The following is a 12,643-nucleotide window of genomic DNA, read 5'->3' as shown; positions in this document are numbered from 1 at the left end:
AGACACACTCAGCAACTGGAAAAGAGTTTGATCCCAGAGGTGTCAGACATCTTAAGTTCCTCTCAATTTCAACTGAAATTGAGGTCTCTGACCCCAAGTTCCCCCAGATTTCCCACTCTTATAAGTCAGTTGGAGTAAACAGTGAACAAAGCATGCACTGAGGAGATAGGAGCTAAGAAACAGTATTACAAGAATTTAAACCCCATGCAATTTAACATTGCTGTTTAACCTGGTGATCAGGTTTTTTTCACATTAAAAACAAGAAAAAGTTGATTGTAAGAGCCATCAAAAGACAAGAGTAACACATAGCCCCTTTTCCAGCTGTACTTTTCAGATCCAAATCATTATTTCAAATCATGGCTGAAATGGAAGAAAAGGGAGAAAGAAGGTAGTTCCGTTCAGACTGTGAAATACTCAGTTTCTTTGAAGTGCTGGGCAGTCTAGTTTGACACTTGAGTAACCAGTCACCAAGAAATAAGTTATCCTGAAACACTCAGTGCCTTAATAATACTAAACAGCACAGAAAAGTAACTCCAAGAATAAAACAATTGATTTTCTCCCTTTGAGAGGCAATTAGAATTGGTACCCATCTAGTACTTCACTTCCAGTTTCTCCAAACTTTCAGTTCCATATTCAGGAGAAAATTGCTTTCCTGTTGTTTTTGGCAAGGGGACAGGATCACATACAGGTACACCCAGCCCACTCAGAGTTCCCTCTCTTGTTTCACTTGTACAACCAGCCATCACACAGTCCTACCTTCCCAGCTGTCATCACACAGCGCTGTCAAATCCAGCCGAGGCACGTCCGACACAAAGCTGTTTTCCTGATCATCAGCATCTTGATTTCTTTGCAACTTGCTTTCAGGAATGCTTGGATGCTCTTGAATCTTCATACTTGATGTCAGCTGTATTCCCATACACCCACAGAAATGAGAGAGAAAGAAAAAAATATATCAGGAGGCAGAGGAGGGAAAAAAAAACCAACAAACCCCTGCAATCACAGCAGCAGGGGGGTTGTTAAGCTAAAAAGATCAAAACAAACAGCCCCTGATATTTTCGTCCCCAAATTCCCTGCTCAGTGACCCCTACATACTAATTGCTCACTCACACCGGTACAAACATCCATCCATCTGCCTTCTGCAAATTTTTCCTCCTTTAGAAAGCCACTGCAAGTTCCCAAGACTGCCTGCCCTGACAACTGCGTGCAGCTGAAAACGCCTCCAGTATTAATCGGGATGAAAAGGGAGGAAGGAAAGCAGGGAGAAAGGCAGAGAGAGGGGGCAGCTCCACACACTTCCTACAGGAGTGCTGCTCCTTGGGGCAACAATAAAAACGCTGTTGTGAGGCTGTAGCAATCTGGTATCTTGTAACAGGCAGGCACCAGAGCTCCTGAGGTAGCAGCCGCAGACGGCAAGCAGCGCAGGCTACGTACATGAATGCTCTCATGCAGGCTGTGCTGGCTCAGATCAATTAGTGCCAGCTAAGCTGTGTTGGCTGCACATTCCCTGATTTCCTGTGGTTGTTTTCTAGCTGGGCGTGGAGAGAGCAGAACTATTTATGGAGGAGCTCTGGGTATTAAAGCAGCGTTGCGCAAATCCAAATGGCAGTGGGGTTTTGGCATCTGAGCTGGAAGCAGTGCGGACTCTGGGAAAAAGCCAAAAAATTCACACAAGCATGCAATGACTTAAGAGAAAAAAAAAAAAAAAAAAAAAAAGGCAGAATGCTGTCAAGTAAAAAATGATTCACCCTTTAGCACTACCTAGAGCAACTGCTATTTGCCTCACCACTGTTCACCCCTGCACATACCACACGTCCCAGGCAGTTATGCAGAAATCTCTGCCATTCCCAGACTCCAGCTACACAATGCATGTGCCTGTGACAGTGCTTGATGACCCAAGCAGTTTTGTCACTCTAAAATAAATTAGCTGTAATGCCTTGCAGAGGGCAGTAGGGAAAAGGAAGTATAGAGCACGTACGTAAACACACAGTGTGACATGTATGAACCCACCAACAAACACAGGGCTATCTGAATAGACATTACTACATAAACTGTTCGATCTCTGTCAGAACAGTTTGTACATAATTGTCTCAAATATAGCCTAGCAGGTATTCAACACACAGATTTCACCCCCCCGGGGTATTCTGATAATGTAGTTAGCAATCTGCAGGTGCTGATATGTGAAGAAAATTGACATAAAGAAAATAACCAAAATATCTGAACATATTTTATTTGCAAATCCAAAAGAATGACCAAACTGTACTAACTGTATTAAAGCAATATCCTCAGTACATGCCATTAAGGCACATTTACATTTTTTTCATCTGCTTAATGCTAATGATGTGTTTGGGTTTTTTTCCCTTTTGAGAAGGGAAAAACAAATAAGCTTCATGTAGAGACAGGGAAAAAAACCTGCCCAGCAGACAAATAATTCAAATACAAGTTTTTATCTGGATTCAATTCCGTCAGTCCCTGCAACTGGACAGGGTCCTAAGTAACCTCATCTAGGCTCCCTTTCCCATGAAAAGGTGGACCCAAGTGGTCTTTCCAAGTCCCTTCCAACTTGTGCTGTCCTGCAGTTCTAAAAACCTGGGTGATGAACACCCTGGTAATTTTAAAGAGTACCTGCATGGTATTTGTATAAGGTTTGGATTTCCTTTTCATTTCAATAAATTGCCTTTCTGAAACACTGTAACAAAAGGAAACACTAGATGATAGTTTGCCAAGCACTAATAACTCGTACAGCTTGACACTAAATCTGATTACAAACGTGTTTACTGTGAGAGCTGTACATGGGAAAATGCTAATTCACCATTCAATATCTTTTAAGCTGCTTCTAGACTGGGAGAACTTAAATATTTCTTTAAAGTCCAGTAACAGATTTCTTGCCAAGATATAAAATAGTCAGTGTACATTATAAACAGAAAAACCAGTCAGAGGCCAGAAACAGGCAGTCTTCTATGTGTACTAAAGAACAAACTGTACCAGTTGATAAATTGCATTTAAATTGCCAGCACAGTATTTTAAGGCTGAAAGAAATAGAGCAGTAAGTTTCAAAAGAGGTGCTATTTTCAATAACATCAAGAATTGTGAAGAGAGGAACAATTTCATGATGTTAACAATTTCAAAGGGAGCAACCTGAAAATACCATCTTGTCACCACTGCTCCTAATTACAGTTAAGTGTCCTAAATATCATAATTACACTATGCAGAGTGTACAGTCTCCTGACATATTAAGGCTCTTAAAAGATACCTAATGCAGATAAAAGATCTGCACTTTGCAGATGGGTAAACAGTTCCATTACAGATATATTGGAAAGATCATGTCTACTTCCTTTTTAAAGTTCCTTCAGCTGTTGGAAATATTTAAAAGCTGTTCAAATGTGGTTTAAGCTGTTTAAAAACAGCAGTGCTGTGCCTGCAGTCAGGTACTCTCTTCTCCCTGCTTATTGATGTAGCCTCTAATAATATAAATAAATCATTAGGGGTCCAGAAGAACAATGGTGGCAAAACCCAGGAGACTGAAGAGAGCAGATGTTTAACCTTTGCATGAAAGCTCCAACCCCATAAAGTAGTAGATAATTCAGTATTCTCATAACTTATTTTCCTAATTGATTTCCTGATGCCACCAGTTGTCAACTTCCAGGACAAAAATCAAGTGAAGGAGAACTATTGTGTATTAGGCATAGATGTACCACAATTTCTTACAAACTAAAGGGGCAATAAGTTGATGATATCTGCAGCAGTTGGCATTTACAGTGCACTGCAGATATTACATAAATGACCACAAAAAATCTTCAAACTAGGCACTTGAGTTCCACTTTCTAGAAGGTGCTTCTGGAGCCATGCTTTGCAGGTGCTAGTAGAGGCTACAGATCTAAGTAACTTGGGGATAAGTCATCTGCTTTCATTCTCCCTGCTGCAAAGGATATTCAGCATAAAGAGTAGCTCAAGCAGCTATGAATGGCAAGAGCAAGATGTTTGAATCCTGAACAGGAAAGTGTATTCAGTTTGATAACATGTGGATTCAAGTCAGTTTTATTTAAAAGCCTTCCCTCCCCTACACCTCATCTTCCATTACAACCCCAAGCAAGAAGCATCTTTAATCACCTCTTGGTAATACAAGCTGATGCAAGAATGCAGCCACTCTGCTGCCTCACTTCTGAGTCACACCAATCCTCCTCTACACTTGTTCCTCTGTTGATGTGACCCTTCAGCACCCTTGTCAGTCCTAGAAACCTGTGTTTTTCAAACCACAGCCTACAACCTGGATCTGAGCTACTTCTAAGGACAGATTATGAAGGCTACAAAAGCACTTCAATGTTCATTCCAGACATGTGCTTCAAGGTATTTTCACTGCCTCATGGAGTCTGGAATCTGCATATCCAGTAGCCATGCTAAATTCCAGATACCTTTCCTGATATCTTCAGACTGGACACAAGGTGAGAAATAAAGAAAGAGGAAGAAAATCCCTGTTCCTTCCTGAATGAGTTGTTTATTATGAAAGTATGTCTTTAAGCTGCTCTAAGCAAAAGGCTTATAAGGACAAAGAATGTAAAACTACCCTGCAGGAATGTAACATTTTCTTGACCTTGTAATTCCTATATAATAGTCTTGAAGTTAAAACTACATCTTCTCCTGCAGTTAAAATTCTAAATTTTAAAACTCCTCATCTGGGGAAAATTATTTTAAGATTATGATATCATATGCAAATATACCTCCCCCAGACTAATTAAAAAGCTGAATAGGAGTACTGTGTGGCATGGCAGTGACAGCACCTTCTCCACATGCAAGCCAGTATGTGAGGAACAACCTGCTGCAAAATCCACATCCTGGAAAATGCAACAGCTCACGAGCAAGTGCAGGATCACTGGGGATTACTGACCCCCTGGGAGCAAAGTAGGAGATCCATCTAATCCCAATCAGAGCAGTGGCCAAAGGCAGCACTGAACACCCCTTGCAGAGGTTACATGCTTCAGTGTCCCATGAACTTCTGCAGCTACAACACAGCTGGTCGGAGCCTAGATGTTAATTAATAATCTTTTACCTTTTCTGCTAGGTGAAAATAATACCTACCAGAGACAAAGTCTTTTGAAGGCAATAAATGCCTAGTGTCTTCTATTACAAAAAACAAACCAAACCAAACCAAAACACAAACAACACAAGACAAGGCTAATTTTAAAACACTTTCAGCCCTCTGTTAACTCCAGACAAAGAAACCAGACATTGCCCACAATCATTTACTGCATTCCTCTAAAAAGGGTGCACAACTGAGGGCAAGCTGCCTCAGATAACTTTCCCTAGTATTTTAAATGTGTGGTGGTCTAGACATGTTTCAAGCAAATCCAAAAGAACCAGTGACTGCCAAGGTGTTCACCTAACCCAAGCCCCAGTCTTTGCTTTGCTGAACAGTTAAGATGGAAAAACATCTTAAAGCAGGTGTAGGATGTAGGTGTCAAACAGAAATGGAAAGCTGAGGAAAAAAAAGAAACTGTTGCCATCAACATAATTTCTCCCCCCCTGACATTCATCCCAACCACCAGCCCTTAGCAAGAAGCAGATTATTGTTTTCTAACACAAATGGATCACAGATACCTATGTTCAAAGGCAACAAATCACATGGGGAAATCTTAAATAAAAGACCAAATTATTTTAGAGAAATCAAAAAACTTACTACCCGGGGAGATAACCAGTCACACACCCTGTTTGCAGTCATTAACAAGGGAACTTGGTGTCACTTAAACCAAAGTGCTGACTGCAGTGATGCTTCCCTTTTTGGCAAGGAGGGAATCGAAAGGACCAAAGGAGATGCTTTCAGGCTCCTCAGTGGTTGAGAGGTTCCTGACATTATGTAAATAAAAAGCAGAAGGAAGGGAAAGAAAGAAGCAAATGCCAACTGTTTCTCTAGGTGAAACAAAATTTTACAGAACTAGATGCCTAACTGCTTGTTTCTACTCAATAAAAACATTTAGAGACCACAATACTGAAACAGGAAACCCAAAAAATACCAACCTGAGAATGCCTGAAAAAAACCTCATCGTTTTCACTTTCTTTGCTACAAAAAACAAAAACAAACCAACATATTAAAAATACAAAACCAAACTTGTAACAAAAACAAGCAGGACTTCTGCACACACATGTTTTTAGATTCTTGCTAATGCTGCACACTTACTGATTCGTTCAGTAAATGAAGGGACACTCTGGGTTGCAACACTTTAGGCTGCTCAACTCTGTATTGTTGCTTCCTCTCAGGAGCTACTTGTTAAAATATAATGTAATTTGATTTCACTGCCATTAATCCATACCAATACAACTCTCCCAACACACTAAGAAAAGGGCTGGATTCCCAACCCAGAGGCCCAGTAAGATGGGCCCTGCAGTACTCTGTGTGAACCATGCTGGTTCAGGTGCTTGGCATCTGACTTCTTTTTAAGTCTGCACCATCAGCATCCTCAGTGCCATTCCTAACAGGCTGGGAGAAGGTCTTGAGGGCATATGCTGCTGGGAAGAGCCCACACAAAATATGCAGTGCCTCCATACAGTTCTGCTTTGAAGCTGACACAGTGGGTAATGCTGCTCTGCAGCATTACTGAATTTCAGCCTTGGAGTCTGTGGTGGAACATCTCTTAGGCTGTGCTACAACCAGAGGGAAAATAAAACATACATATATTGAGAGGGAGGGGAAAAAAAAAAAATCACCTTTCTTCAGATAATATTTCCATGTCATCAGGTCCTGTTCTGTCTACAGGCCTGGTTGAGCTAAAGCTTTCCATACTCTGTAATACAGTAAATGTTAAAGCAGTAAGATACATAAGAGAAACAGATTCAAGCTGCAGGCCATTAAATAGATCAAATATAGAAATACCCAACAGGACTTCTAGAAATAAGACAACAATCACACTACTGCCCACTGCACATTTATAATAAAAGCCCCCCCTCAGACATCATTGCACATAACCTGCAAAAAACCCACCTGCTCACTGCTTTTGTGTCTTTCATCAGTCTCAAAATGCCTAACAATAATGCTTTGTGGTACTTCACCATTTCCTATTTTACAGATTGATAGACAGGCTGAGCTTGAGAGTGATTCTGTGGTGTTTACAAGTCCTGTAAGAGCAGGTGTCAAAATCCACAGCAGGGCTCCTTATGCTCATCTTTGAAAATACTCTCCCTCTCAGTCAAACCCTTCCCTAATTTCTGAAGTGGGCAGAAGAATGCAAAGAGACTGCCACATGCACAGAGGTGATGTTAAGTTGTGCTAATAGGAATGCAGGGCAAGAAATGCAACTGCTCATGACAACTTGTTCTGATATTTGTTGTGACTGCCATTAGGGAAATCAACACTGTTATCCTCTAAGGGCTTAAGAGAGCACTCTGAAGACATTCTCTATTGTCACTTTGGGCACATGTCCAGGTGGTACTCTACCTTGTTTTTTGGGCAAGTCTCTCTTAAATAGGGTGAAGTCAGTCAGCAGAGTGGAGTGTAACTCCTGCCCCAGCCCTGGGAACTGTGTGCACAGGTTTCCTGGGGCAGCCACAGCCCTCTCTCACCTGCTGCAAATCCAGCCCCATAAGGTGACACAGCACAGTCATTCCAGCCCTGCTTAATGGGATTCTTCAAGACCTATGGCTGGATGCCTTCCACATCTCTGAACTGCAGTTACAAGCTTTTAATGCTTTGTGGTTGGTTTGCTCAAGAGAGTGAGTGCAACTGACAGGTTTTCCAGCCCTGACTTACGCTTCTGAGTCAGATGCAATTAGACAGCTGAGAGAAAAGCTTCCACACACTGTCCTACATAAGCTTTCAGGCTTTGAAAAGCAGGAAGACTCAGAAAATGGTGGCTAATAAGGTACAACATGTTTACATGACAAAGGCCTGTGAGTAAATACTAAGGTGCAGGTTATGTCCTTTGATACTCCAAGTAGGGAGTCTAATTTGGGTTATTATTTGAAGTGTAAAGATTTAGCCAAAAGGAAGCTAAACCACCACATATCCTGCTGGCAATCTCTAACATGCAAGCATGAAGAGCACTCATAAAAATTTATAAAGCAGCCTTTGCTCTTCAAAAAGAGAGCAACTATGCTATCTGCAAGCTGTTTCGTAACAGTATTCCCATCGGACAATCCCACTGTGACACCTCCTGTAGCAAAGGAAGCAAGAATTACACTGATGGTCATCATGGTCAAAGTGCTTTTTCTGCAAGGTTAATCCATTTTATGTCCCCTTCAGCCTTTGCCCCTGAAGAGATCTTAAAATGAAGGGCAGGTAGGTTTGAAGACATTTCTTCTGGGCACGTTTTTAGACTTCATGGATGTTTTTCAGGTCCACAGCAAAAGCAAACACTTCTGCCAGTCTTTTCTTTCCCAAAACCAGAGTCAAACTCTTATTTAGATTTAGACTGCTTTACAGTCCACAGGTACAGAGAAGAGGTGCAGAAAAGAGTGTAACCACTTGACATTTGCCTATCTTACAGTCCATTGCTACAAGCAAAGCTGTGAAGTGGGGAGCATGTCTATCTCACTGTGCTCTTTGGTGAAGTATCACATGAGTAGCTTCCTGATACTGAGCACTAAATCTTAGCACAGCCTACAATTTTTGGCATCTTGCCTTTTTTTTATCACAGAGAGAAGCCAAATGTGTCTCACTCTAGAATCTGCACAGTGTAAGAGCATCAGCTCATTGTAATGTTGTGGCCTAAACAAGTCCCAAAACAATGTTACATTAAGAAAATGCAGCAGGCTCTAAGACTTAATGAAGTACTACTGAGGGAAATGCCCTATAGCTGGGAAAGGGCAGTCTTTGCACACAGGTTTTATGGTTACCAGGAACTGTGCATCAGGATGCACAGCACTTCTGCCAGCCTAAGCAGGGCCTGTGTTCAAGCACAGTAGAGTTTCTCAACTCTTGACACTATAATGAATGTCTGGTCTTGTTGAGAGGATAGGAGGCTGCATTGGTTTTATTCTACAGCACGGAGAAGTGGGCAAATTGTCTTTTATTGTGCAGGTCACACAAGCATGCTGGTCGAATTCAACGCTATTCCAGAATTTTAGGATGTTATCTTGGCGTTATTTACCACCCCAGTGGAAGGGAGCTAAAAGCATCATCTTCTGGACCAACACACTTGGAAGCATTTTGCAAACTGCAAACACCACAGTAACACACACACTTCAGGGAAAAAGCATAAAACACTTTTGTCATCTCACGATCAAGAAGTCACATGTGATCTACAGCTTCAGAACATAGCAGGAATATAAAAATAAACTTAATCTAAACATGTAAACCTACATCTGAGGCTTCAAGCTCTTTGCAATACTTTTGAAAGACGGAAAAAAAGCCTTATTTCCTTTTTCTCTCTCCAAAATGCTTCACTGAATTCAGAGAAAAAAGCAGGGAGTTGTGGAAAGAGAAAACTACTATGGATGGAGAAAGAGGATAATATCAGAAATATGGCTTCTCAATTGCCTAATCACAAAGGTTACGTAAGGGTCTGGTCTTCCTCATAGTCCAAAATAGCCATTTGTCCTTGTACTGTAGTCAAATATGGCTACCCAAAGGCACCAGATGTGCACCAAAATAAAAAAGCCTTTTTCCCACTCCAGTACTAGGCATCAAATAGCACAGCATTCTGGCTTACCACAGCACTGTCCTGGTTGTCATTAAGCTCTGAAAGCTTGGTGCTGGATTTCTGCCGTTTTGGTTTATTCCTTTCACTAAGATATCCAGAGCTGTTGTCTTGTAACTTTTCTACTTCTTGAGCAGCTAGAATACAGTCTTCAAGATTGCTGAATCCAGAGGGAATGTTTTCTTTGTTGATGACTTCCCTAAAAAGGAAAAGGGACATTACCAGATGTTGGTTAAAACACTCTCCCACTACATTTATAGTAGCAATAGAGAAATGCATCATGCTGACTGGTGCAGTTCTGGCAACATCTTCTACACCCTACAAAACCAGTCTCTCTGGTTCTTCCTACTGCAACAAACACCACACATTGTGCAGCTACTGAGGAGTGAAAGCCAGGTGTATACACCTCAGGTGAGAATGCTGTGGAGATCAATCTTTGGGACTTGATTCACTTCCCACTAAAGCCAATGCAGAGAACCCCATTGACTTCACATGGAAGCTGGACTAGCTCCTGGCTGTCTGTGGTATTTTTGTAGAGAACACGTAGCATATTTTCCTTTGAGACACGTGCTTTTAATTTGGAAAAGTGATTCACAGCCACAGTCCAAGGATCTCCTTTGGTGCATGACACTGCATAATCAGCCCTCTTACTCATCTTCTCAAATGTAAGTTCAGGACTGCGGTGCTTTAGCCAAATGCTTGACTTCCTATTTGGGAATTACACAGACAGAAAAGGGAATGTATCTCTGCAATGGCAACACAGCTGTCAGGACAGGACAGAAAGCTGTCCTGCTACATTGGGAAGTGAATGGTACAGCCAGCTTTAAGTCATCAGCCAGAGCCAAGGCAGGCTGCCTACACTTCAACATTGGAACATCATGGAACACTGGCTAACTGCTGGATGTGCAGCTGCCTTATACAGTGCAGTGTAATTCCAAAACCTGCTTTCACAGACAGCAAGAGAATTTATCTAGATTTGCACTGATGTGATGAGAAATCAGTTATCTGTAGCATCTGGATCAGTTATCTGTAGTAGCAGGATAAAATTTTCAGATCAAAAACAAACCCAGAAAGTTTCAGTGACTGCATAAATCTCAAATCTCTAGGTTTTGTTGGTGGAAGAGATACAAAGATGTATTACAGATCTATGATTGAACTTCTAAGATAACATATTTGCCTTTGTGGTGGTTTCTATAAGCCCCTAAGCAAACCAATTACATACACATGGTAGGTAGATCATATAGTCTGCAAAGCTTGGTAGTTCATGTGTGTGTTCTTGCAATAAAACACTCTTCCCATGTAAATCCCATCTTGTGACATTACAAATCCTCTTGTGTTCCAGCACAAGGCAAGGCAATTGACAAATTGTCAACAAAAACAACAACAGAAAGTTCTTCTTAAAGGAATAACCAGTTTTGATAATTCACCCAAAGGACTTCCAGAAATCTGACCTAAAGGAACCAGAGAACAGAATTTGAACCCTAGCCAGCTTTCAAAACCTCCAACGTTATTTTAAATCCTTAGCTACAGCTTTACAAAGCAAACCTGAACAACTGTGTCAATGCTGTCTACAGGCAGCCTTGTAACACAATGTTAAAAAAAAAAAGCCCTGCAGTACTATATGCTTCCAAACACGTACACTAGCCAGTCTCTGACCTACTTACCTGAGGAGCCTGTCAGCAGGGCTACTGAACAAGAAAAACTACTTCAGAGTTGCTGCCAAATGCTTTGGTGACTTGCAAGCACTAATTTCCCAGTCCATCTTCACAGCATTATTTTTCAGTCACTATGGAAATGGCTTTCTATTTTGCAACTGGGGATTTTTTCATGGCAGTAGCATTGACACATTTTGGGAAATAGCATGGCTGCAATATTAGCACAAGATCAACGTTGATGGTCATGCACCTCTATACAAGTGGCTTCCTCTCTGAAGGTGCAGATCAAATAGGAGTCAGGGAACTCAGCACCCACAAAAAAGCCCCAAGAGACTAGATGTTTATTTTGGAATCTAGCTTGAAAGCCTAGCAAATCCAATACCACAGCCAGGTACATGCATTCTTTACAGTAACTAGTAAAGCTAGATGTATGCCTAAGCACTGATTAGATCACGGCCTTGCAAAGTCTGTAGTTACAGTTCCTCAAAGATAGTTAAGCCTTGGGCAAGTTTTAAGGCCACTGTGGTAGCATTTTTCCTACACAATATATGCAACATGTAGGGGAGTATGAAAGGAAAAATAGGTGTTATTTTTAATCTTTGACAGGTATTTAATGAAATTCACTACCAAATAATGTTGAAGCTCTGTGTAAAAAGGTGGGTAAAAATTCTTGAATTCTAATTACTCAAAAGGAAGATTCCTGGGTCTCCTCAATAAATCCAAACATACAAAAGGGAAACCTGATCTCATTTTTAAGGCATTCTGAATTCAGAAAAGCAACTAAACCCAATGTTTTTACCTAAAGAAAGTTCCCAGCAATAGGGCCAACTGCCTGGAAGTTTCCACGAAAGCAACAAATTCTATACTTAAAAAAATCTGAACATTTCAACTCCATACTCTGCTATGCTGTGTAAAAAATTACTTCTAATAAGCTCCAGATTTCCCCGCTCTACCTCATGCAATGAAGTTCTGCATAGGCACTGCAGTCAGCTCTGCACTTTCAACTCAGTGCATTTCATAACAGAACTAAGCATTGCTCCGATAAGGGGACATGACTAAGGTACACTTAATCAAATATAGCTTAAAAAAAAAAAAGAAAAAAAAAAAAAAAAAGAAATCAGGCTCGTACATGTCTCTGTTTCTCCGGGCTTCCTCCTGCTCTTTGTGGTGTCGCCTCCTCTGCCTGGCAGACACATTAGAAGAGGCTGAAGATGTTCCCGATTCAGAGTCCTCTGAACTCTGGCCGCCTGAGCCATGAACATCAAAGAGATGCTGCTCCACGGCGGAGCGGATTGTCTTCTCTAAATACCTGTCAAGCCGAAAAATAAGGTCAATTGAGCTCAAAGACTTGGTGGAGCTCCCTCT

At 41.2% G+C, this 12,643-nt stretch overlaps 1 protein-coding gene across 29 annotated transcripts in view; it reads right to left on the bottom strand.

Annotated features, from left to right (window-relative positions):
• The window catches only part of FAM13A (family with sequence similarity 13 member A), a 129,587-nt gene that overhangs the window by 25,890 nt on the left and 91,054 nt on the right, over positions 1-12,643 (bottom strand). For 20 of the 29 annotated variants that reach the window (XM_071742854.1, XM_071742857.1, XM_071742856.1 and 17 more), the window contains 5 exons: positions 12,408-12,587; positions 9,636-9,822; positions 6,697-6,773; positions 6,010-6,052; positions 757-904 (listed from right to left, as the gene is read on the bottom strand). In XM_071742854.1, the coding sequence (XP_071598955.1) occupies positions 757-904; positions 6,010-6,052; positions 6,697-6,773; positions 9,636-9,822; positions 12,408-12,587 (635 nt within the window). The remainder of the gene's footprint in view (positions 1-756; positions 905-6,009; positions 6,053-6,696; positions 6,774-9,635; positions 9,823-12,407; positions 12,588-12,643) is intronic. The other 9 variants (XM_071742869.1, XM_071742861.1, XM_071742865.1 and 6 more) reach the window with 3 other exon arrangements.

This window comes from Heliangelus exortis, chromosome 4, assembly GCF_036169615.1.
Source record: "Heliangelus exortis chromosome 4, bHelExo1.hap1, whole genome shotgun sequence".
Lineage (NCBI taxonomy): Eukaryota > Metazoa > Chordata > Aves > Apodiformes > Trochilidae > Heliangelus > Heliangelus exortis.
The sequence above is the reverse complement of the archived record's forward strand: the minus strand, read 5'-3'. Positions and strand labels throughout refer to the sequence as shown.